This window comes from Helianthus annuus, chromosome 9 (assembly GCF_002127325.2).
Source record: "Helianthus annuus cultivar XRQ/B chromosome 9, HanXRQr2.0-SUNRISE, whole genome shotgun sequence".
In the NCBI taxonomy this organism is placed as follows: Eukaryota; Viridiplantae; Streptophyta; class Magnoliopsida; order Asterales; family Asteraceae; genus Helianthus; species Helianthus annuus.
This window is the reverse complement of record NC_035441.2, coordinates 65,356,731-65,380,958: the sequence shown is the minus strand read 5'-3', so window position 1 is coordinate 65,380,958 and position 24,228 is coordinate 65,356,731. Positions and strand designations below refer to the sequence as shown.

The window sequence follows — 24,228 nt, the reverse complement described above, 5'->3', positions numbered from 1 at the left end:
GAATGATACTATATGGGTGATCGTGGATCGACTCACCAAGTCTGCACACTTCCTGGCTATTAAGGAAACGGATAAGTTCTCCACCCTCGCAGACGTTTATCTTAAAGAAGTTGTTTCGAGGCACGGGGTGCCCACCTCCATCATTTCGGATCGGGATGCACGATTCACGTTAGAGCTATGGCAAGCGATGCACAAATCTTTTGGTTCACGGTTAGACATGAGCACAGCATATCATCCTCAGACGGATGGGCAGCCTGAGCGAACGATCCAGACTCTCGAAGACATGCTTCGGGCATGCGTTATCGACTTCGGCAACGGCTGGGAAAAGCATCTCCCTTTGGTGGAGTTCTCGTATAATAAAAGTTATCACACCAGTATTCAAGCCGCTCCATTTGAGGCATTGTACGGGCGTAAATGCCGGTCACCTTTCTGTTGGGCAGAGGTGGGGGATAGTCAGATCACGGGTCCAGAGATTATAGTGGACGCCACGGAAAAGATTGCGCAGATACGGCAACGTATGGCGGCAGCTCGCGACCTTCAGAAGAGCTACGCGGATAAACGTAGGAAACCATTGGAATTTCAGGTCGAGGACCGGGTTTTATTGAAAGTCTCACCCTGGAAGGGTGTGGTTCATTTTGTCAAGCGAGGCAAACTAAATTCGCGGTACGTCAGACCGTTTGAAATCATTGAGAAAATAGGCAAAGTGGCCTACAAGCTAAACCTACCAGCAGAACTCGGGGCAGTTCATAATGTTTTTCACGTGTCGAATCTGAAGAAATGTCTGTCAGATGAAACCCTCATAATTCCCTTTGAGGAACTCACTATCAACGAGCAGCTGCACTTCGTCGAGGAACCAGTTGAAATCACGGACCGGGATGTTAAGGTCCTCAAACACAAGAGAATCCCTCTTGTTCGAGTTCGTTGGAACTCCAAATGTGGCCCAGAGTACACCTGGGAACGCGAAGACCAGATGACAGAAAAGTATCCCCAGTTATTCGGAACCAATGCAACCACTACTGAGACTGAAGCTACTACTGCGGAATTTTGGGACGAAATTCCAGATCAACGGGGGGAGGATGTGACACCCCAGGAAAACCAGTGAACGATATAACCTACCTAGCTTCCTCAGTGAGTGCGTACCAAATTTCGGGACGAAATTTCTTTTTAGTTGGGGATAATGTGACAACTCGTATTTTCGAACCCGTCTTTGTGATGTAAGTAACGTATGTGAACTTGATTTACTTATTGAATGTTATGACATTATGATATGTGATTATGTGAACTATTGTGAGTAATGAATGTTACGTGCAATGTGTATTATATGTATGTATACAAACAAGCTCAATAGCACAATGCACAACACCCACTTGACCGCACAAGCTCAATTGGGCTACACCCTTGTAACCGAAACCAGTAGGCAACCAAAGTGGACTCGGCCCACCTCTCTAGTCCGGATACATGTTCACGCGTATACACACTTTTGGGGTTTCACTTCTCACAATTCACAATCAAGATCACACACACAAAACCCTAGTGCTTCCTCTCTTTCACGAACTTGACGGCAGCCAAGCAATCCCCCATCGGAACTGGTGGTGTTCGGATCAACTCTTGCTTTCTCTCTCCTTCAATTGGTTAGTGTATCACCTTGTTCGTGTGATTATTTATATTTTGTTTGCCATGATACGGTGTGTATGAATGATATACTTGTGAATAGGATATGTGCAATCGGCTATGATGTATTATTTTCGGATTGATTACATGATAAGCTAATGGTGTTATGTGGTTATGTTCATATGAATCGGCTGTTGTAATATTAACTAAAGAACCCAATAGACGCATGTAATCGGCTGTGATATGAATCATGATAATAGTATGAATATTGTTCATATGTATGATGTTAGGGTTCATTTGGATTTAAGAATAGTTGCCTTGTTTGATCGAGAATTAGCATGTTTTGAAACTGATTAGTTGTTGGTTGATAATCATATGTTTAGAAACTGTTAAATGTTGTAACCGAGTAAGCATAGAATCCGGAAATTTAAAATTAATCGCACAAGGGGCTCTGATCGCACAAGAGACCACATCACACAAGATAAGTCAATCGTACAAAGGAGTCCATTCGCATAAGACTTCTGATCGCACAAGATGATCCATACGCACAAGGAGACCTGGTCGCACAAGGTGTTCCTAGTCGCACAAGGCGTATTGGATCACAAAAGTTGTTAAGCTGTTGGGCCGGACAGCCCAAATCACATCGCACAACCCAATCCGGATCGCACAAGACTTATATTATTTATTTGGGCCAATATGTTATGGACTGTTGGATGGTTGGGCTTCTAATCTTTGGGCCGAGTATTTGATGGATCGCACAACATGATGTAGGTCGCACAAGGCTGTGCTGACCGCACAACATATTGGGCCGGGGGTTTAAATGGGTTATGTTAGTTTATCTTACAAATGGTTCGGCCCAATCTTTCGATTTCACATGTTCGGATATGTTGTGACTGTTAAACGTAATGATGTGTGTTTGCCATGATCTGTATATGCTCGTAATTTGCTATCTCTGTGAAACATACGTGCATTAATTGAGTCAAAACCTGACTTGTATGGTAACCCTATTAGGACGTGGTTGACCACTCATAGTTCAAGAAACCCTTTTTGTGTATCTGCCGAGCAAACCAAGGTGAGTTCACACAGCCAAGGCATGGGATTCCCGGGTTGGGAATTGGGTTGGATTATTTGAAATGGATAATTACTCGTACTTACGCTATCGCTAGACTATAGACCATCATCCTCAGGTTAGTCAGGACACTTACGTAAAACCTACGTAAACTAGTATCTACCAATGTCTCCCGGGTCGGGAGGACACTTACGTAAAACCTACGTAAACTCATACCTACTACTGTCTTCTGGGTCGGAAGGACACTTACGTAAATCCTACGTAAACCCCACACGTACCACTGTCCTCAGGGAAGGGCACTCACGTAAATCCTACGTGACCTTGTACGTATTCCTGTTCTCGGATTAAGAAGAACACATGGTTGCAAATAGTCTAGTAAGTACAAACATGGGAAGCCCCTTTAGTATAGATAAACGTGGGAAACCCCCACTAGTAATACCTATGACCATGGGAAACCCCCACCATTAGTACATACTTACATGGGAAGCCCCCACTAAATGCATATATGATTTGTTATAACGAACTTACTTTCTGTGAACTCGCTCAACTAGTTGTTGACTCTCTGCTGCATGTCTTGCAAGACCTTAGGTACTTATGGAGCTTGCACAAGGAGGAGCAGGTCGTTGTGGGCATGGATCATGAATGCTTAATTAAACACTTATGACATTTCATACATTATTATTTATGTTGGGTTTTACTTACATGCTTCCGCTACTTAAACAAAGTTTGGTTTTGAACATCAATCATGTCGTGATGAATTACATTATCTACTTTATTATTAAATGCTATGTTCGATATGATTGATGGCTTGATCCTGGTCATGTCACGCCTCCAAGCGGTGGTACTCCGCGTGTGAATTGTGGGGGTGTGACATATTTCACCCCCGCAGTTTAGAAAACTGAAAACAGTTAAGAGAAAAGGGGGACATGAACTCACTGTGGTGCGTCTCTACCAAGTATATCTCCTGATCAAGCAGCTGTGCGACGACCTACACGTACTAATTCTATTAGACGGACGGCCGTGCCTTAGCTTCATGGTTTAAGTTTTTGGGAAATAGTTAGACAACTATTTCGTGTTTACATTTTGTAAATACTTGGTAATTATTTTCCTTCCCAAGGATGGGGGATTTAATACATGTGTGTTCGTATAATTTCGAAATATATTATTAAGTCTCACTCAATATATATTTTATTTCTTACTCCAAAATATAAATATTCTTCCCAAAAATATTATATTTTAATACGTATGATTTTCCCAAAATAATACCTTGACAAAATACGCGTTCAATAGTATTTTCTGAGAATACGTAAATTACGTTTCAAAGATCGAGTGGTAATAATAATTACCGGTGTAACTTAAATAATTACTGTGAAGGCGTTCGTATTATTTTGGAGTCGTTAACATTTGGTAATATTACTTTTACCCTAAAAATAATATTTGTGTAGTTCACAAAATAATCATAATCATTTATACAAGTGACGCTATGAAAAATATATATATATATATATATATATATATATATATATATATATATATATATATATATATATATATATATATATATATATATCACAAATATAATTTACCCCGTTTTATTTTGTGAAAATCCCACCTCCGATATTTTGTAAATAAAGTCGTGGCGAAATTTACACTTTGAAAACAAGTCAAAAATACATTTATAACACTTGTGATGAAAATATTTCTAAGTGTTAGGTTTTTGGAAAAATTTCGACAGAGTTTCCCCTGTAACTGGAGGTGGCCACGCTTTCAAGCGTATCATTTTCTTTTATAATTCAAATCAACAATTTTCTCATAATAACAACTTCCAAACCATCAAATTAGTCAATATATAAGTAAATCGCCAGAATTACATGAACTTGTGGTTTATCCATAATATGTAGTAATTTCCATTACTTTCAGTGGATCTTTGCAATAATCTACTTGGTTTCTTGAAAATCTTGTTTTTAAAGAAAATATACTTTCACATCTTCTTGTAAAATTTGACAAAAATAGTTCTTTGTCGAAACTTAGTGTTACACAAGTGTTTACACACTTGTGTGTTTAAAAATCACTCTCGTTCATGAAAGATCCGGTTTTAAAGTATGTTTTCTCTTAACACTTGGTCCTTTGAAAATACCGTTTGTAGATCCGTAGATCTACTAGTTTAGAACACTACTTCGTAAGTAAAATCGTTTTTACACAAGTTCATGTTTAGTGTGTGGTAGAGTTTCATCATTTAACCATTTTTACACTTAAACAAACTCTATGCCATGATTCATGATCATGACTAATCCGGGTTAGATGATGATCCGAGCTACCACAACATAGATCGGCACTAAATAATCACCACAAGACAAGTCTTACAAGTTTTACACAACAACATAGCTTTTATCCAACATTTTTAACATTTTAGTAGACTTTTAACATGTCATCTTGTAAGTTCATGAGTTTTAACCATCATATCTCATTTTAACCACTTTAAAATAGATCGAGAGGGCGTTTATAGCAACTTACTACTAGCTCGAGGCTAGGGAAGAAACTAGTTGAAGATTGGGTGGATAAAAGCAATGAGGTGAGGTCCTTCACGTTTCGAATGCACCGAGCCTCCTTGTGTGAGATCCTTAACACTTGTATGCACTTGAAATGGGTTGAAGGAAATCGAAAAATGGTTGTGTGTGGGGGGTGTCTTCGGCCGAGAGCTCCAACGGAGGGAGAGAGAGTGATGTTTGATCAAATGTGGTGGAAAGATTATGGTGTGTTAATGCTTATACTTATAGACAAAGTTCACCAAGATTAACCAATGGATTTCATGTCTAAATGATATGGGACAAGAATGATTAAAATAATCATGGAAGGACAATGGGTGTCCCTTGGGGACCGAATTCGTTGGATGGGGGGGGGTTTCTTAGTCCAATTTCAACTAGATAGTTAGGTTAGAGTTAAGTGATTAGGAGGTTAACTCGGTTACTAGCGTGTTATGCATTATAGCGGGTGTTAGGGTATTCAGGGACCCTAACTAGCTCAGAAAAATAAAAACAATGTAAATGGCAATATTTTTATGTTCCGGGTAAAGTCCGGTTGTTCGGTTGGATAGTGATCCGTTAAAGTGCTTAACAAAGCTTTAAAGTGTCGTTATTACTATTTTTAGTGACACAACTTATTCCCGACACTTTGGAAAGTGTCTAGTAATATTTTTCTCATGTTCTGGCACTTTATTGGTTAGCTAGATGCTGAATTTTTAATTAAAGTGCTGAATTTTGTACTTAGAGTACGTTTTAGGCACATCCGGTCACTGTGACTTATACCTAGTGACGCAGTTCTACAACCCTTATATCCCTACACTCTCTACCAGTGTAGCAAAATATCTCTGGCTCATACAGGCCTTAGAGGCAATGTTTGCCTGATGCTGGCTATGTCAGCACGTTTAATAGGTTATCCGTTCATAGTGCTACTGTGCTTTTGTGCATCAAGATTGTCACTAGAGTTCAGTATGTAAATAATGGAGTGACGGCAAATAGAGTATGATGCAAGTATGTATATGTATCAGTATTTCAAGTAGCAGTTTATCCACAATTTCAAGTAAGCACAGTAATTAAGCAGTAATTAATTATTAATTAAGTCGTACGGATACCTGGTTTAGTGAGGGTTGTCACACATACGAAACATATAAAGCTCTAACTGTTTTCTTGTGATGACCTCTTATATTCTAACACCAGATGAAGAAAACAATCTCACACCACCATTGATCAGGTCGCTCTAACCATCACACATTTTATTATAAAAAGAGTAAACTTTTGTTTTGCTCACTATATTTTGATCGTTTTAACGGTTTTGCCCCAATCATTTAAAAACGGGTAGTTTCATTCCTGATGTTTCGATTTTGTCGCTAATTTGCTCCCCGTTTCTAATTCAGTTAAAATTAGGGTTATTTTAATAATAAATAAATAAATCCTTATATATAAAACTACCGAAATACCCCCTACATTTAATTGAATGATTTAACTGAGTTAAGAGTCGGGAGCAAATTGACAATAAAATGGAAATATCAAGGAGGAAAATGTTTGTTTTTAAACGATTGGGGCAAAACCGTTAAAACCGTTAAAACGCCCAAACCACCGGGAGCAAAACGGAAGTTAACTCTTAGACCACCTGTACTCGGGCGTCATTCATCAAAAATAAAGCCCAAACACGCCCCAAAACGCAGGGACGCCGCCCCCCTATGCGTGTTCGGACGTTTTCTCCGGCAAAAATCGAATTGGCGTTTTTTGAATAACGCTAGAAGGGGCAAATGATGGACCAATGGGAACGAAGAAGAAGGTCAAAAGAAGAAGAAGAAGAAGAGTGGGAGGCGGCCGGAATTTTTCGAATTGGCCGGAATTTTTTGGATTGGCCGGAGATGAAGAAGAAGAAGAGTGGGACCCCTGTGGTTTTTAAGTTTAAAAGTGGCAAACTAGGCCCATGTGGTTTTGTTTTAAGTTAAAAAATGGCAAATTAGGCCCCTGTGGTTTTTATTTGTTTTTTTTTATTTCTAGTTTTTTTATTTCCGGTTTTTTTTAAGTGTAGTCGATTTTTATTTTTTTTTTTAAATTTCTAGTATTGTAATTTTTTTAATTTAATGAAGTATTTTAAGTTTTTAATTTTAAAAAAATAAATAATTGTGTAATGATTGGATGAGGCGTTATTGGGCATTATTTCACTGCGTCACTTTTGCAAAAAGCCCAATAATGCCCCCATGCTGACTGCACTGCTACATGACAGAAAACGCCCACAGGGTGTGGGCATTATTCATCAAACCACTATGCATGGTATTATAAAAAAAATAAAAAAAAACTCTAAATGACTAGGCATGTGGCACTATCTAATAGGGACCATGAGGAAGTAATTGATTAGTAGAACACTTCATAATTTGTTTTTTTATTTTTTTTTTTTTTGGTGCGTTTCGGTATGCAGATTTTTTTTATTGAAGAAATCGAAAATTGTCAAAGGAATTGGTTTTGTAATTTTTTTTATTGAAGAAATTGAAAATTGTCAAAGGATTTGGTTTTGTAATTGAAATTTTCACAAAAATAATTCAAAGGAACCGGATTTACAATGTAATTTGAATTTATAATTAATTAGGTGAAAACACAATTTAGAATCTATCACGGTGTTGTCGCATACACATACCGGCTACAGGCGTCGCCGCAACCATCGTCATCAGTGTCGGTTACACTCCCACCGCCCTCGGTGTCATGGCCAATAACGGGATGGCAGCCGAGACTGGCATAGCGACAATGTCTTGGGTAGTGGCATTGGCGAAGGCAGCAATAGTGAGAGAAGGTGGCGAGTGACGGATGCCATGACGACGAGTGGTCGAAGATTTCATTTACATTAGTTTTTTTTTGAAAGGTGTCAATTATTCGCGAGTAGTGGCGGACCCAGGATTTTTTCCTGGGGGTGCGGAAATTTTTTAAAGATTTTAAACCCCTAATTATATAAAAAATCGGTTCATAGTGGGTCGGATCGGGTCGGGTCATGTAAAACAAGTAAGCACAAACAAACAAAGTTTCATAGCGGGTCGAATCAGATCGGGTCGGGTCGGGTCCATTTCAATTTTCAAACAATCAAACCCTGGTTCTTAACTTCCTATCACATTAACAAACAAAAAAGCATCAACATTCAAATCATCCCTACTTCTATTTCTCTTAATCATTAAATAAAAGAACAAAAAACTTATCTAAAACATACATTGGTCTTTAATTAGAAGAATCTAACGAAAAAAAGTGGCTCAACCTCTTTCCTCTCGAGAAATCGCGACATAACTTCTCTACTCATTGATCTTTCCTAATCCTATCACATATAAAATAAACAAGGATCTTCAAGTGTTCAACCATAGCACATGTTCCTTAATTTTCAATTTAAAATTTTGAATTTCAAGCCCTAATATTATTATTTACCAACCAACAATCATATAATCAACAAAACCACCAACGATTTGGGGGTTTTTTTTTTTATTACGTGGACTGATTTTGTTTAACAAAACTAGTAGTTGGAATGGGGCTTGAATGGGTATTAAGTTATTGGGCTTGATGGATTGAATTTAAGTTTTATTAAAAGGGTTAGTGTACTAACTTGTCTACATAATTTGATCGGGTTTCAATCTGTGTTCACAATTTTTTTATATAAATTCCTAACATTTTTTTCTAAGGGGTGCGGACGAAAATTTCCAAGGGGTGCGGTCGGGATTTTTCACGAAAAATACCACTAAATTTTTTTTCAAGTGGTGCGGCCGCCCACCCACCCCATAAAGTAGGTCCGCCCATGTTCGCGAGTGTCGAGAGGTCTAGCATACGTTGTCTTAACTGGGTCCACGCTAGAGAGCCCACTCGTACAATAGATCCCCAATTTAAACCCCTCAATGAAAAACTCTTATCACCCAGACTCAAACTTAAGACCTGAAGTGGAAAACTCACCCAGACCCACCATAGGTGGAACTTAAATATCCGTGACCACCACTAGAGCACTAGTGATGGTTATTTACATTGGTTGAATTCCTTTATATCTTAAAGATATGTGACTTCCTTTAATTTACATTAAGGGTTTCAAGAGCTTTAATTCGTATTCCATTTTATTTCCAACTAAACACATTCATATATGATAAAAAACAAATGGAATGAAAATGGAATGAAATTTAGTATTTATTTATTTATTTATTTAAATTAAAATTAGAATTTAAATTAAAATTAGAATGGAATGAATAGTAACATCATTAAGAGATGAGCAAATGGTATCGGGTATAGGTACCGGTCTCAAATTTATCAAACCGGTCTATTTTCGATACCGGTTCTGCACAGGTATTCACCGGTTTTTACCCTCAAATACCGGTGTCGTACCAGTACCGACCGGTACCGAACCGTACCATACTAGGTATATTCGGTACCGGTACCCACTTTTGTGGATTTCGGTAACGGTATTTTCGGTACCGGTTGGTAACGACCTCGTCAAATCCTGTAGCAACGCAACAATGCAAGTAATTTATTTATTTAAATTAAAATTAGAATGAAATGAATAGTAACATCATTTAGAGATGAGCAAATGGTATCGGGTATAGGTATTGGTACCAAATTTACTATACCAAATCATTTTCGGTACCAATTTGGTACCCACCTTTTGGCGTTTTCAGAATCGTTACTTTCGTTTCGACACCGGTCTAGCACCATACCTGTATTTATTGATTTTTACCTTCAAATACCATACCGTATTGTACCGAGCATTTTCGGTGCCGGTACCTAATTTCGATGATTTTCCGGATCTGTACTTTCGCTGCCATTACCGGTACCGAGCGCATCCATATTTTAACATGTTAGCACCGTAATAACTGAACTGAAAACAACCGAATTTCCAACGTGTAGGACGTGTGGCTCCTATTATTATATTTTAAATTATTTAAAATCGCTTTATTATGACGGAGTGACTATCCTTACCACGTCATTTTATTTACGTTTTGATATTCGGTATCTGTTTGCCGTTACTAACACGCCTTTTGTAGTCATTGGGTCCCGCCGCAACGCGTGGGATGAAAATAACTAGTTATAAATGAAATGAGATTCTGTATGAAACATATATTTAAAGACCAAACACAATAAGAAATGGAATTCAATTCCTAATTCCATTGAATTCTACAAACCAAACCCACCCTTAGATCACAAAACTGTCTCAGTTTGGATAGAAGCAATGCTAAAGAAAAATTGTATTATAATAGTTTGAGCTAGCAAGTTTCATTCTCTCAAAATTTCGTTCTATCACTGTCACCTCGAAAACACTTCCAAGTACACACAGGATACACAATCTGTAACTTGACAAACATATCCTTATACTCGAGACACAAACAATGACATCTATACCCTTTTTCCCAAACATCCATGTATTGACACGCGAAATCTACAGTACTGTCACCAAAGGGAGTCGATGAGTCATGTATCTTCAATAGTTCTTGTTCGTTTATGCCTCTCCTGATAAGATCTCAAGCTCAGCCCACCAAAGAGGTGAGAGTCTTGGCATTGCTTGCTCGGGTGAAATTCGTAGCACTTCACGTAGCTTTGTAACCACTTCTTTCATTGTTGGTCTCTTTCGAATATCCGGGTCAATGCATTCTTCAATAACTTCACATATGATGTCAAGCTCGTTTTGCTTAAATGATTTTAATGTCGGGTCAACAACGTCACTCCAGTTTCTTTTATCCTTTAGATATTGTGCAGCCTGCATGTATAAACGGATTATAATGAATTTATAAAATAATACGACAAAGATTTGATCGCCAATCAGAAGCAAACCATCAATGTTGCAGAAATGCAAAAAGAACTATGTGGAGGTTTATTATGGTAATTAAACCATTAATTATTTTTATGAAACTATAACATTTTTAAAATGTTATTCTTATCTTTTTCACTTATATTTCTAAGAATTGGTTCAAAATCACTCATTGTTGTAAACTGCAATGTTGACTTCTTGGCATTTTATGTGAAAGAGAGAGTACCCATGGTTTGATAGTTTAGCTTTATCACCACCTAAGTAGCACTGGAACGGGTACGGGATCGGGGTACGGGGACGATACGGGAACGAGGAACGGTAAAACTCAAAATTCCAAGATACGGGTACGGCAATAAAAAATAAAAATACATTAAACAAATTCCAAAAATACTACATCTTCCAAAGGTAATTAATTATCAATAATCAATTCATTTTCAAATTCCGGTTCATCTAGTGAGAGCTCGGCAATCGATAGAGAATTAGAGATGATGAGACTTGAGAGTTTAGAGATTTAAGAAGCCGAATATGATAGGTCTATTTATTTAATGCCCGGTTGTGGAATTTGAAAGGGTAAAAACCCTAAAAATAAATGGAAACGGGTTGGATACTTCTACCAGATACGTCCCCGACATTGGAAACGTTTAGGAAACGTCCCCGACAAGTACCCATGGTGTTTCCGTCCCCGACAAGTACCCGAGACGGGTACGGCCACACAAATGGAGTCCCCGTGCTACATAGATCACCACCATGTAAATGCAGAAAAGCCTAGGAGAGAACATTATAATTTACAACAATATCAAACCATGGGAGCTTATAATTTGAAACTCTGGTGTATTATAGCTTTTCTGCACTTTTTGACAAATGAGTGGATTTGGGACACGTATGATTTCAGACTAGTTAAACGAGTAATAAAAAAACCGAAAAAAGGTCAAACAGTTTGAAGTCATTCTATTTTTAACACATAGAGCTTCCTACATATAAAAGTCACTAGAAAGAGTGATAACTATTTAAAATATATCATTTTCATATAGTAAGATTATATGAAAAATTTGGGACAAAAAGACTTCGTGTCAGTAATATATTTCTGAAGATCTTACCCAAGCTTCAAGATGCCCTTGTTGGTAAGAATGAGGAAGGTTGCCAGAAATGATTTCAAGCAATAAGATACCAAAACAGTAGACGTTTGTCTCTGTATCAACGAGTGGTGGCAGTGCAGAAGGTTCTGATTCAGATTCTGCCGATACCTTTGGTTTCGATATCAAATTTGTCCAGAAAGCTATCTCCGCAACCTGTGAAGCTACATTCTTTTAGTAATATATTCATTTCTAAATACCACATGTAGCATAATTAGACTGCCAGGCAGGTTCATAGATTAACCGGAGAAGCTACATTCTTTTAGTAATTTATTGTACTGGCCCAAAACACTTATTGCCCAGATTTTTCAACAATTTATAGATATAGGGTAAGGTTCATGCGAGAACCACCTTTATTGCGAGAACCGCGAGAACCAATGTGAACACAAGCTAAAATAGCTAAAAAAACCTAAAAAAACCCTAAAAAAAACCTAACCCCCACCCCCCCACCCCCCAAAAACCTAACCCCCCCCCAAAAAAAACCTAACCCCCCCCCAAGCTAAATGCTAAAAACTAAAACCCTCAAAAAACCTAAAAAAAACCTAACCCCCCCACCCCACCCCACCCCCCAAAAAAACCTAAACCCCCCTCCCCCACCCCCCAAAAACCTAAACCCCCCTCCCCCACCCCCCAAAAACCTAACCCCCCCCCCCCTCAAGCTAAAATGCTAAAAACTAAACCCCCCCAAAAACCTAAAAAATCTAAAAAAGTCAAAAAAAATCAAAAAAAAATCTAAATTTTTTTTTTATTTTTTTACTATTTTTTATGTTCAAATCGCTACTTTTAGTAGCAAAAAAAAAATTTTAAAAAAAAATTTTTTTTTTTTTTTGAATACTAAAAGTAGCGATTTTTATATAAAAAATAGTAAAAAATAAAAAAAAAAAATTTTGGGTGTTTTTTAGATTTTTTTAGGTATTACTGTTTGTGTTCACACTGGTTCTCGCGGTTCTCGCAATAAAGGGTGGTTCCTAACGGATCTTTGTCCTATAGATATATGTATGCTAAATATAATTATAAATGGTACAGGTCAGAATGGGTCATGTTGAAAGTAAATGGGTTGAATTGCCTTTTCTTGATCAACAAATAGTGAAAACGATAACAAAAGAATCTTACTTTGGGTGCATAATCGTCGGTAAGAAAGATTACTGTTGAGGTGACATAGGTATGCGGCACAGGAGGATTCAATTCATGCAAGTATTCAAGACAATAGGATATTCCCATGATAATTCGCATCCTTGTGATCCAATCAAGATGTTCAAGTTCTGAAACTGTAACAGCATCGATCTATTTCACTACAAGCATCTAAAAAACCACAATCTAATGAATATATAATTAAAACCAAGTTATCACCGTGTAGATGCTCTGAGAGTAAGCCATTAGCAGAATACTCAAACACCATCATCCTAACAAAAGGTTCATCCTCCTCACAATAACCAAGAAGATTAACAAAGTTTTTGTGATTCACTCGTGACAACACATCAATCTATACAATGAGCAACAATATTTATGTTAGCTAGATTATGTATAGATCATAGTTATCAAAAGCGAGCGCTTTTGGCGCCTAGGCGCTTTTTCTGGGCGACTCGCATTTACTGCGCTTATAGTTCCTAGGTAATAATAGCGCAGGCTGCGCAGCTTATTTCATCCCATGCGTATTTAATTCCGGCGACAGTGCTGCTTTCAGCCGGAAACCAGGAAGAAGGGGGGAAGAAGAAGAGAGCGGCTGCGTTCATGAGTGTGTTAGGCTTTTAGGGTTTTAAATAAGTTTAGGTATTTAAACATTTAACCCCTCTATCTTTCCCTAGTTTATATTCAGTCCCTAAAACTTGTATTTTTTTACTTAAAAAGTGTAAAACTTGTTTGTGTATTTAAACATTTAACCCCTGTACTTTCAGTAGTTTACATTTGGTCCTTAAACTTTTTAATTTACACATAAAAAGTATAAAATTAACATTATAAATACATATATAAATTATGAATAGCTGTTTTTTATTTTTTGAATTATCTACTACCTTATCGCTTTTTTTTTCTCGGGCGCACGCTTTATTTGCGCCTATCGCCTAGGCCCTAATCAGTGCCTATGCGCCTAGAGTGCGCTTCGCGCCTTTGATAACTATGGTATAGATTAATTAAAACCCCAAAACAAACAAACCTTCTTGTGAAACCCTAGCTCTGCGCGTTTTGACCAATCTTTGAGACTACCAATGGAAGTTGATGCTACACAAACCTCAACTCCACTAGATAATGTTCCCTTATATAATGTATAGCCTTCTGTTGTCACAACGATGTTGCTAAATTCCTCGCAAGCTGTTTCTAGCTCAGCACGGCTTAGCTTTGGAACACCTGTACATATATCCAGAATCCAGTCAAGAGATACTCTAGTGTAGCAAATTATAGTGTTAGACCATCAGTTTCTACAGAAATGTGTATAGCTCATCTTAATCAACAATAATTCTAATAGATTAATGTTTGGCATTTCATCATCCCCTTCAACAATTTACCATTTAATCATCCCACTCTACGATTCAGGATTTCATCATCCCCTTATATTATTACTTTCAAAAAGAATCAAATACAAAACAATCAATGCCATCACGAGTGCTACAAGTTCAAGCTTTTGAAACATCTTCTGCGTCATGTTATCGAACTTTTGGCACCCCCAACTATCTAATTATGAGTATTCAGAGTTACATAGCCAAACTCAAAATGCACATCCAAGCATAGTGACATAATAATGTAAACAACCAGTGGTGTTTTTTATAATGTTTTTGCTCCTTATCTCACGTTCCCAATCAACAAACGTAGGTTAATAGATTTAGCTCGAGGCTAGAGAAACGGGAAGGAGAGGATTAGAGAATGGGGAAGTGAGAATGAGTAGATGGGAGTAATAAATAAAGTTGCTGAAATGAAGAGTTAGTGAAGATATCATGAGAGAAAATTAATTCCACTCCTCGAAATGAATAGTGTTTAGGGGCAAACTTTGAATGTTAAAACTTTGAATAACCCCGTTTATGATCTAAATGAGAACTTTATTAGAAAAACACTTAAATTTAAACAAGTAGACGAGTCAACCCTTTTAATCAACGGGTGGTGTTTGAGTTAACCCATTTATTAAACAATTTGTGTTCAGCTTGATCCATTTAATAAGCAGGTTACATTAGCCAACCAAAACCTAATTGCTTTTTTGTCGTGTTACAAACTGTTGCCTCTCCAAGCACGTCTTGCACTAAAGTTGTACTTTTTATAAAAACAACAAATGACTCTAGCTCATATCATGTGATAACTATGCAAGTGATTATGTGATATTGAACGAACTAGATTCAGATAATTAGCTACAACAAACAAACCATAAAGAATAGCTCTTGGATGTTTGAAGTTGCGATAATCACATAACCAGAATATTGTGTCTTTTCCATCTTCTGATAATATTAGAATTGAGCAAAACAGACACGTATGAAGAAGGTAAAGACTGTATGGAGAACCGAAGTAAATTAGGTTAGAAGAAGGGTCGCACAGGATATTGTTTTTACCCTTAAATCATAGTTGTTAACGGCGAATAGCGACAAATAGCGATAAGGTACCTATAAGCTACATAGCGAATAGCGAAAAATAACGGGGGCTATATTATAAATAGCGATACACAACTATCAAATGACAGTTAAGGTTGGTTTAGTAACTACCAACCGTCCCTATCCACTTAATCCTAATCTAATATGTTCGGCTATAGTAATATAATTACGTAAGTTTCAAATACAAATAAATTGTCTTGTAGAATTCTAGATTATTATGCTAATAGTAACTAGTGTCTGTTATAAAGTAAAAAACTAGATGAAGTAAAAAGAGGAAAGAAGAATTACCAGTAACAAATGCTTTCTGCAATTGTCCACTGATACCACTTCTCCATGGTCCCATGGTCTTTACTCTTATACATCGACGACACACACACCAGAGAACTATGGCAATCATTATCAGCAGAAGTATGCAGAAAGATATTATAAACCAAATCTTCCACTTATATATATTGCTACTTTCTTGAGCCTGATTTGCCGGTGGTTGAGAAGATATTGTTTCTTGATCGAGGCCAAGTGGATTATGTTCCTTCTTGTGCTTGGGTACAGCAGGATATGATCCACTACTTCTAGTAGTTGGGAGAGCTATGATCTTTGGTGGCCCAGTCCCGTCACTAGGCGATGGTGCAGCTGCAAGGTTTAAAGATTCTTGTGCAAGCTTTCGACGCACATCATTTTCCACCATTTCTGCTTCCAATTCACCTACTGATTCATACATACAATGAAGAATCACAAAAATCCATCAGTATTTTTTTAAAGACTCACATTTTCCCATTTCTGAACAATTTTTTGGACACTTCACGAAAAGTCAATAGTTGTTTAAATTACTTTTTTCACTTATCTGGCAATTGCCTGAACAGCTCTTGTGAATCCTGAAACTTTAGTGAAGAAAGAACATAAAGAAAATTATGTTCAACAGAAAGAAATAAGCATGAACTGGAAAATTAATTTGACATTCTCCTTACGGTTGGAATGGGCTGAGGTAACTAGAAACTGTTTCTTTCACTTGTTTTAGAATAGAGTCAGCTTTCCTTTGAAGTTTAGAACCTCCCTGCCATACGCTGTCAATAATATGATACAATAAGAAAATCAATTAAAGTTGGGTTGTATAGCCAGCATTCACTGTACAAATTTCTGCACCAATCACTCATATCATTTACAAAAATAAATATAATATTGAGGTATGAAAACATGCTTAAAAGCTTTATGTAGTGATCGTTGCTTTATTTTTTTTTTATTTTTTTTTACAGTTGACTGAATGGGGGTGTTTTAATGTGTATTAAAAGAGCATATTCGATAAAGTTATAACTATAATTAGAAGTGAAATAAACAGTTTGATCAATATCAGACTTAAAAGAAACTTAACACCACCCGAAATGATTGTGACAACTTCAGACAATGTTAGCACATCCCAACACTTTGCTCTATAAAACATTTGATTACAAATGTTATCTGATTTTGATGACGAAATACCACATGATCACTTCCAAAAGGCACATCCAAATACCCCCTAAATAGGAACCCGGATTTAAATTAATAATAACAATGTGTCACGTCTTACCATCGTCCGAACTTCCTATTTAAACATCCAATCCCATTGGCAACAAGAGATGGAGGGTTCTCATCATATTCCATTTCACAGAGAAAGCTGAGAGTCCTGAGTTCCATGGGAATGGGTCCTTCAAGATTGTTGTTACAGAGCAACCTAGAGTACACATCTACAATAAATTAGGTACTCATTTAACCATATTAGACAAGGAAGATGTTTGTTTGCATTTTCGAGCAAACATATACAATGTTACTATTTACTAACAAAGATTCTATATGAAACATGTACACTTTTGATAAACAATTGTAACTTCATTGAATTGCATAACAGAAACTAACAAGTGCTAGTGCTAGTTTTGCTATAAACAAAAATTTATATCTTAGGTCTAAGGTGTGTGGATGTGTGTTTTCAAAATTATATACGTGATTTCAAATCATCATCATCATCATACTCAGTAAATCCCACCAATAGCAAAGCAAAGGTAGGGTCTAAGGAGGGTAAGATGTAGACAGCCTTACCTCTACCCCGTAGGCAAGGGCGTAGCTTAAGAGGGGCCGGGAGGGGCGCCTGACCCCCCAAACTTTTCGCTCAGTAGTGTTATATATGTAGTTTTCGTATAGAAATTTTTGGGTATATACGTTTTCGACCCCCCGGTTCTATAGAAATTTCTGGGTATATACGTTTTCGACCCCCCGGTTCTATAGAAATTTCTGGGTATATACGTTTTCGACCCCCCCCCCCCGGTTTTCATGGTCAAGCTTCGCCACTGCCCGTAGGAATAGAGAGGCTGCTTCCAGTGAGACTTCTACTTAGGTTGCGATAGTCAGGTAGATTTCAAATATGTAAACCAAAACCATTTTACTTAGTTTGCGATAGTCAGGTAACTTATACAATTTGATAATCTGTTCTCTTATAGCAACTTTTTAACTTTTACACCATATCTGATTACTTTGACAGCAAATAACATGTAAACCATAATCCATTTAACACTGGTTATTGTGACATCGCTTTAGAAACAAATCGAAACACCCCTTAAATTTGAAAAGCTACAGATGGGACCTCCAAAATCAAATTTTATTTCCTCTAAAAAGTGTAATCAGTCTGACATGGTACAACCGCGGGAGTATCCAACAGAATCCTGAAGCCATTTGATTAGGCTTAAGACAAATTATTACTGTATATATTATATATTAACATTCATAATCTAACTTTGAATATCGAACGAACTACTTTTGATTTACAATTTGATATCGTTGCATTTAACATATGAGTAATAATGAATAAGTACCATCGTAGACGATGAATCAGTGCTAAACATGCATATGACTATGTAATGATTATAAACTTAACATATGGGAAGAAAGTTTGGCATTTGAAAAGTCAAAAGAATGAAAACTCATAAAGGGAGTGATTTATCTCACTTACAACCGTTTTAGCGAATACATCCTTCCTAGCTCCACAGGAATATGTCCACTCAAATTATTATCCCGTAAGTCTAGCACTTCCAACATTGAGAGTTCACCAAGCTCTTTTGGAATAACTCCAGAGAACTTATTCTGTGAGAGGATACTAGTAAAACAAGAAAAAAAAAACAGCATTAAAAAAACTCAAAAATTGTAAGAGGAGACTAGCAAAACAAGAAAAAACGAACATTATTAAAAAAAATTCAAAAAATGGTTCTTCATAAAGTCATGAGCCATGTATTTGGTGTTCTAAAGTGATTTCGAGTGTCTCAAAGCTGCGACTATCTTATTAATACCAAAATAGCAAACACCCATTTTCAAATTACCAAATCGTAGTTGCAACATTTTTTTTTTTTTTGAAAACAATACAAGTTGAAGTTACATGTTTTACCCAATTACCCATGGTACAAACATACCAATTGCATTGAGTGGGTCCGTAAGATTCATTATTTCATTTTTGCAAAAAGTATTTTACATAATTTACCAAGAGCATTTTGTTAAGCTGTGCATCCATTCACTACTCAAAAGTACAAATAAACCGTCTATTCATTAATCAAATCAAATGTTTGCTTCCCAAATTCTTAAAGCATCACATGCAGAGATTATGCAAAAATTAACAAAGTAATATAAGCCATAAATATTGATGGACGACATTCTAAACAACATATCACTTAACATAATTCCCTCAAAAATTGAACTTTTTTTCAAACTACATCTACTGTACAAGAGGCGCTATAGCATTATAGCAAGTTGTATTTTAAAGAGAAACCACAGAATACAATTTCAAAGAAAAAAAAAACTATATTACCAAACTCAGAAAAAATTTGAAGTGTGTGTAGCACTCACAGGCGTCTCAAATGTGTGAGGTTCCCTATCTCAGGTACCAATACTCCTTCCAAGGATAGCCCATTGAGATCCCTTCAAACAGAACACCCAAATAAACATCAAAACACCCCTATTCAATCAAAATAGAAAATAGCCATATTTTCCATTGTATGCACAAATTTAGTCCTACATACATGTATTCATAAGGGTTGTTTGTTTAGGAGTTCATAAGTAGAAAGTTATTAATAGCTTATTTGCTCAACCATGTCTGAGTTTTCACTTTGACTTATTGCCATTACTTAAATGGCAAAAATGGATATCATCTATCATCCAAAAACCAAAGCAAACGACAGCTATTCATTCACCGCTTACGGCGTACAACCCTCCATTATCCATTTATCATATGAAATAAAACAGGCCCTAAGAGCAAGAGACAAAAGAGTGATGAACTTACAGCACATGAACATTGCCATCAACACAATGAATATAAGACCACGAACATGGATCACGGTTATCAGGAAACCAACTTTTGAAGGCGCCATATGGATCATGAGATATTCCTGCCCGAAAATCCAACAACGCCATACCTATATTCCAAGTGCAAACAACCTAAAACACTTAAGAGACCACAACACATTCTATACAGAATTCCACCATTTAAATGAGCGAGTTTTGCAAAAGATTGTTAACATACCCTCAGGGTTCAGTGAAGAGCACCCTCGAATTAGAAAAAGAATCAAAAGCAGAAAAGAAGATACACCGAGTTTGTATGTTGTCCATCTACCCTCCCATTGCGCGCATAGGCAGCAGTGGTTTCTAGCAACAGCCAAGACTCTGTAAAAAATGCTAAAAAAATTTGCCAGCTTTATGGCCACTAAGCCTCCTTGAGTAACCGATTACACAGATCTTGAGGAATCACTCAAATGACAGCTGCAGCAATTTTTTTCTTTTCTATTTTTCTACCATATGATAATTCACAAAAAAATGAAAAAAAATGGTAATCTATACGACACAAAAAAAAAAAAAAAAACAAATTCTCACTCGCCTATGAAAATCCTATTTTGTATAAAATACAATAATAACAGATACCCCTCTTCAACTTAATGATCTAACTGGGGTCCCTCATTGTATAGATTTCTACTTTTGTTATAGCACGTCCTTTTGTGGCATTTGACATCACCCAGCAAATTTTTCAATCTTCAATGATTCAAGTGAAAACTGACAAAAAAATAAGATATCAGAGAGAGATTAGAAACCCAACAACTTTTTTTGTATTCCACAAGAAAGAATCTAAAAAGGAATATCAAAAAGAATACCCTTAACATCAAGTATACTATCAAAAAGCATAAATATAACCAAACGATATGGATCAAAGGGCAATCATCTATAACAAAAAGGTTGGCTGCCACTTTCAGGATGATCTCAGACGAATTTCTCTGTGGAAATTGAAGGATGTTTCTCTCTATACCCATGGCTACAACAAGATCCACTTCTGCTTAAGATTGAAATGACACTCTTGCGTAACTAGAAGTTCTTAGTTGCTACGTGTGTCATTTTTCCATGGTTTTCTTGTTTAAGCAATTAGCAATGTACCGTCAAATCATAGTTATTAAAGGCGCTAGGCGCGCTCAAGGCGCATAGGCCTCGCTTGGGGCCTAGGCGCAAGGCTCAAGAAAAGCGAGGGCCTGAGAAAATAAAAGCGCACAACTGAAAAAGTAAAAAATATTTTTTGTTATAGAAAAATAACACTTTTCTTCAAATAAAATAAACTAAAGCTATTATATAACATTTAATGCCAAAAGTTCTAAAATATTAGTGTAGAAAAGTATTGATGTGTTAAACTAAATATAGGTATAGGGGTCGTTCTGTAATTAGTAGTTAGTTAGTTTATGTTGTAATTAGATTAGTTAGAAAGTACGAGGACTAGATGCGACACTTTGGAAGATTGTAACCTATACATTAAGGGAGCGACACATCCCTGGAGTCGCAACCCTTCATATGCGACAGTATCAAGGCAGGATCTAGGGACACACCTCTTCAAGATCAATCTCAGCCACACGTTCAAGAATCGCAACCGTTCGTGAAGAGATACCTCTCTACAATCGCATCTATTCGTATAATATATATAGGGTTCATGTATGTCAATTGTAATCATCACTTTTCATTCAATACAAGCAAGTTTATTATTCTTTGATTCTCAATTCTTTTATATTCAAACCTGTGATTTGCAAGTTCGATTACCAACAGTGGTATCAGAGCACCACGTTAATCGATCCAGGAAGCAAGAAAGAAAAATCTCAGTGCAAGATTACGAGCAAGAAACGATAATCTGGGTTTGCCGATTGAATCAGAGAACCGGGCGACGGTGTTCGATTTCGTAAGTGTGTTTTCTTTTGATTTAGTCAAACCATAAGAAAAGAATCGTTTTATTGTTGCCTTGGGAAGAGTAAAGAACATGGGCATAAATAATACAATACTATTTGTTTGAAATCAATTCAAACTAGATACACGCACATGTTTTTAAAGGAAATTAAAAGGCTAGAAAATAATTGTGGGTGGGACTGGTGTTCAAAAGAAATCAAGTTTTTGTACGTTGAAAAGGGGATCATTAGCATGTTTTTTTTAAATAAAGCAAGTCAATTTTCGAATCATAAACGATACGTATAGCAAGAAATCGAACCCGTATCGGTTCTAGCAAGTCAAACCGATTCTTGGTTCAAATTGCAAGTTCCGGATCGTTTAGTTCGAAAAGCAAGTAGCACGTCGAATCATCACGATTCAGTCTAGCAAGAAACGACCATTCTTGGTCAAAGCAAGAAAAAGCAAGTACAACGGGTCGATCAAATTAAGTCCAATTAGCAAGTTGGTTGGATATTTTTTATCACTCGCAATAGCAAGTTAGCAAGAATCTGATCAGCAAGTCGGTCAGAACCTGATTAGCAAGTGGGTCAGGGTATATAAAATCTGATTAGCAAGTCGGTCAGAAACGCAAGAACCTGGTTAGCAAGTTGGCCAGACGCAAGTACTAAGTTAAGAAATTTGATCTACACGGTCAAGAAAAGGATCATCCGATCACAAGCAAGATAGGCAAGAAAAGCAAGGCGAGAAAGAAAGGAGGCATGACAGAAAAAGAAGGAAGTGCATCAACGTCACTCCACGAGCAAGGGAATGTATCTCTTCAATGCCCAAAATTGAAAGAGGCGAATTACACCCAATGGGCAGTTATGATGGAAACAATCTTGAAGGCATATAGTCTTTGGGAAACAATTGTTTCAACAGAAGGGATAAACGAAAAGAAGGCGCACACAACGAAAGCAATTATCTTCCAAACGCTACCGGAAGATGTTTTGATGCAAGTTGTGCAATACGAAAAAGCAAAGGAAGTATGGCATGCAATCAAAGTTCGTTATCTCAGAGCAGATATGGTTCAGAAAGCACGTCTACAAACTTTGAGGAGCGAACTAGAAGTTTTAAAGATGGATGAGAACGAAACAGTAAGTAGTTTCGCAAGCAAGTTGAGTGGTATAAAAGCCAAATTTAAAACTCTCGGTACCACCATTAAAGACAAGAAACTTGTAAGGAAATTACTTATCTCCGTTCCGAAGAAGTTTCTACCCATCGTGGCAAATATCGAACAATATTCGGAAATAGACAAAATGCCATTTGAAGAAGCAATGGGAAGAATAATAGCTTTTGAAGAACGTCTCAAAAGTCAAGACAAGCAAGAAGATAATAATCAAGGAAGACTCATGATGGCAAGTACAAATAATCAGTTTGAAAGTTTGCATCATGGAAAGGGCCGTGGTGTTCAAAACCATGGTAGAAGTCAAGGACAAGGATCTTTCAAAGGAGGAAGAGGACGTGGAAAAGATATGGGTCCAAGAAACCAAGACAAGAGCAAGTTCAGATGTTATGATTGTGGAGAACTTGGTCATTTTGCAAGAGATTGCACCAAGTGGAAGGAAAAGGAGAAAGACACGCAGCAAGAAGCCAATCCCGCATTGGAAGAGGAACCAATGCTACTGCAAGTCAAGCAAGTTGAAGACCTTTGTTAAACTATATTTAGTTTACGGGGGAGTATTGATGTTTTAAACTAAATATAGGTATAGGGGTCGTTCTGTAATTAGTAGTTAGTTAGTTTATGTTGTAATTAGATTAGTTAGAAAGTACGAGGACTAGATGCGACACTTTGGAAGATTGTAACCTATACATTAAGGGAGCGACACATCCCTGGAGTCGCAGCCCTTCATGTGCGATAGTATCAAGGCAGGATCAAGAGACACACCTCTTCAAGATCAATCTCAGCCACAAGTTCAAGAATCGCAACCGTTCGTGAAGAGATACGTCTCTACAATCGCATCTATTCGTATAATATATATAGGGTTCATGTATGTCAATTGTAATCATCACTTTTCATTCAATACAATCAAGTTTATTATTCTTTGATTCTCAATTCTTTTATATTCAAACCTGTGATTTGCAAGTTCGATTACCAACAAAAAGTAGTTTTCGATAGATAAAAGTAGAAATCTAACTAAAATTTTGCCGGAATTAAGAAATTTTGGTCGGAAACTCTCCGGAATCTAGAATCTCTTCGGAATTTGTTCCGGAACCATCACCCTGGAGAATTAAAGCGCAATTGCCTTGACTTAAGGCGCAATTGCCTCGCCTCGCCTGGAAAATGGGCCTAGGCACAAGAGGCGATGGCTATTAACAACCA

General features: G+C 37.0%; 1 protein-coding gene across 2 annotated transcripts; it reads right to left on the bottom strand.

The window, feature by feature from the left end:
• Positions 1–10,391: 10,391 nt before the first annotated feature.
• On the bottom strand, positions 10,392–20,694 carry LOC110878098 (protein MALE DISCOVERER 2). 2 transcript variants are annotated; one of them, XM_022126356.2, is made up of 13 exons: positions 20,203–20,694; positions 19,963–20,095; positions 19,530–19,601; positions 18,646–18,789; positions 17,233–17,376; positions 16,637–16,732; positions 16,500–16,549; positions 15,960–16,376; positions 14,255–14,445; positions 13,453–13,585; positions 13,216–13,370; positions 12,067–12,258; positions 10,392–10,918 (listed from the first exon to the last, which is right to left on the bottom strand). In XM_022126356.2, exons 2-13 carry the CDS (start codon positions 20,091–20,093, stop codon positions 10,661–10,663), a joined length of 1,983 nt encoding a protein of 660 aa, XP_021982048.1. In that variant the 5' UTR covers positions 20,094–20,095; positions 20,203–20,694; the 3' UTR covers positions 10,392–10,660. The 2 variants fall into 2 exon arrangements, with proteins under 2 accessions (XP_021982048.1, XP_035833291.1); XM_035977398.1 differs by having other exon boundaries at positions 16,500–16,543.
• Between the last annotated feature and the right edge of the window lie 3,534 nt (positions 20,695–24,228).